This window comes from Phytophthora parasitica, assembly GCF_000247585.1.
Source record: "Phytophthora parasitica INRA-310 unplaced genomic scaffold supercont2.13, whole genome shotgun sequence".
In the NCBI taxonomy this organism is placed as follows: Eukaryota; Oomycota; class Peronosporomycetes; order Peronosporales; family Peronosporaceae; genus Phytophthora; species Phytophthora nicotianae.
This window is the reverse complement of record NW_008648999.1, coordinates 680,388-682,852: the sequence shown is the minus strand read 5'-3', so window position 1 is coordinate 682,852 and position 2,465 is coordinate 680,388. Positions and strand designations below refer to the sequence as shown.

The 2,465-nt window shown below is 56.2% G+C and overlaps 2 protein-coding genes across 2 annotated transcripts; both read left to right on the top strand.

Annotated features, from left to right (window-relative positions):
- Positions 1-1,581, top strand: PPTG_07876 (hypothetical protein). Its single transcript, XM_008902253.1, has one exon. It carries the CDS (start codon positions 366-368, stop codon positions 1,407-1,409), a length of 1,044 nt encoding a protein of 347 aa, XP_008900501.1. The 5' UTR covers positions 1-365; the 3' UTR covers positions 1,410-1,581.
- A 63-nt stretch (positions 1,582-1,644) lies between these two features.
- PPTG_07875 (hypothetical protein) lies at positions 1,645-2,423 on the top strand (the record flags this gene model as incomplete). The annotated part of the gene is made up of 4 exons (XM_008902252.1): positions 1,645-2,033; positions 2,128-2,254; positions 2,323-2,350; positions 2,395-2,423. Exons 1-4 carry the CDS (start codon positions 1,666-1,668, stop codon positions 2,421-2,423), a joined length of 552 nt encoding a protein of 183 aa, XP_008900500.1. The 5' UTR covers positions 1,645-1,665.
- Positions 2,424-2,465: the final 42 nt, after the last annotated feature.

The following is a 2,465-nucleotide window of genomic DNA, read 5'->3' as shown; positions in this document are numbered from 1 at the left end:
ATGGCCAGCGATGGCTACTGGTCATCCTTGGCATTCGATCTCAAGGCACCATCCCACGCGAGCGGTCTCCGGAGGTGGACAACGTGCGGACGTAAGCTGCAGCTGGGCCAAGCGGAGGCCAAGTGGAAGATATCGCGAGTGAGAAAGATACCTGCCCTGACGCCGCACATTTCGGCGGAGCGGCGGTTACTTGGAAAATGGAACACCAAGGGCACTTTAACCTGCGGAGAAGGGCCAGGGAGAGGAGCAGGAACCCAGGCCTTTGTAAAGAAGAAGGACGCACCCAACCCAGTGCTCATTCATAAATTCGACGCCAAGAGCCCACTCTAAGCCAAGCCTTAGTCCGACCCACCCTTGTCTTAGTCATGTACTCCGGCATGGACCGCTCGGATTGGCAGCAGCCAGCCTACCCAGAGCGAGCCTCGCCCCCGCCGCAATCCCAGCCGGGATGGTTTCCGCTGCAAGACACGCAACAGCGGCAACAGTCCCCCGTGGCACAACATTCTTCAAGTGGCTGGCTACAGGAGGCTTCCACCAGTCCCAGCCATGGCAACCGCGTCTACGTTTCTTCGCCAATATATTCTTCAACAGCGTCTCCCTACGTGTGGACAGGTGAGCCACACTCGCAGCCGCCACCAGCTCGGGCCGCTCAGTTACTGCCGTCTCCAACCTACCCACGGCCTCTCATGCTATCCGACTCGGAACTGTCTCAAGACCAAAAGACGGTTCTTCGCCGCAACAAGCAGATCGCCATCGGACGCTGGAACAGCGAGGAGCACCAGTGGTTCCTCAAGGGCCTCGAGATGTTCCAGGGTCCTGCGTGGGGCGAGATTGCCCGCCTCATCGGCACCCGCACATCAACCCAAGTGCGAACCCACGCTCAAAAGTTCTTCACCAAACTGGCCAGACTCAACCAGACTATGCCCTACTTCGAGGTGCAGATCCAGAAGGAACGAGCTCGACTTGTAGCCCAAGGCGCCAGTGTCACCCCCACCGCACAAAGCGCTTCACTAACCGCTACGCTTTCGCCTCGCAAGCGGCTGGCGTCGACCAGCAACAGTCCCAGACAGTCACTCAAGCGGTACAAGGAGGAGGTAGCGTCGTCGCCGACGTACACAGCTTCCGTCCAAGCCAGATACCCACAAGAAGCCTACGACGCAAAGGCCAGAGTGTACACTGGTGGGTACTCGTCCGCTGCGTCCGGATCACAGCAGTGGACATCGGATGACACCAGACAATGGTCAGTGGCCTCCCCAACGTCCACAGCTGCGTCGTTGCAGCTGACTCAAATGCAAATGGCGGACGTCGGACAACAAACTACTAATAGCCCTACTGCTGCGTGCGACGCCGAGTCGCTGCCATCCATGAACAAATTGCTGCACCGCAGCAACACTGCTGCCTCAAGTTGAAGTAAACGTCGTCATCGTCCGTAGCGTCCCGAGTGAGTGGAGATGTATACTACCTATCACCTGCCTATCATACCTCTAAGCCCACGACAAAATGGTTGAATCAATCCATTCCAGAGCAATTTCTGTAAAAACTCTAAAACTAAATCTAAAAGTGTAGCCATATCACTTCAAGGTCACATTTAATTGGTCGAAAATGGCTATTACGCCACGTCACACACTGCTTGACAGCGTTTCTTGACGAGCAACCGGGTCGACAATGCGACGTCGCCCGTCCAAGAAGGCTCATGTTCCTCGGCGCAATCGCGCGCGCCATGCTGTCGTGATGGTGCTGGGTGATGTGGGTCGCAGTCCGCGCATGCAATACCACGCACTATCGCTGGCCCGCATGTCCCCAAGCCAGCGTGTGACCCTCTTGGGCTACGCGGGTGAGAACTGCGTGCCCGATGTAGCTCGTCAGAGCAACATCGAGCTACTGACCTTCACTCCACACTTGCAACGCCTTCCGCGCAAACTGTTCCTCTTGCTGGCGCCCGTGAAGGTCTTGCTTCAACTGCTACAGTTGCTCTGGCTGCTGCTCGTCTCGGCCGGCAGCATTGACCTCGTTCTGCTGCAGAATCCGCCGACGTAAGTGTCGCGGCTTGCTCAAGTAAATCACTACCCTCGGTTAATTAATAGGATGATGGTCCTTGTGGGCCATTGTGGACGTTTTGCGCTGCAGAATCCCGACGTTCGTGGTGGTGTGGCTCTGCTGCCGACTAAAAGGCGCCAAGTTCGTGATCGACTGGCATAATCTGGGCTACAGTTTACTGGCGTTATCTCTTAGCAATGGACATCCATTGGTCAAGGTGAGATGGCGATGAGCTGCGGTTGAAATACTGAATTGCTGGGAGCTGATAGTGTGGGCTGTGAATAGATTGCCAAGTGGATCGAGCGCGTGTTCGGTCGCAAGGCTGATGCGAATTTGTGTGTCACGCGAGTGATGCAGACATGGCTGAGAGACACGTGGCAGATTGAAGCTACCGTGTTGCATGACAAGCCGCCGCTCTTCTTTAAACC

What these genes read in the sequence shown, in the direction of transcription:
- PPTG_07876 (XM_008902253.1), top strand. Translation starts at nt 366, where the DNA reads ATGTACTCCGGCATGGACCGCTCGGATTGGCAGCAGCCAGCCTACCCA.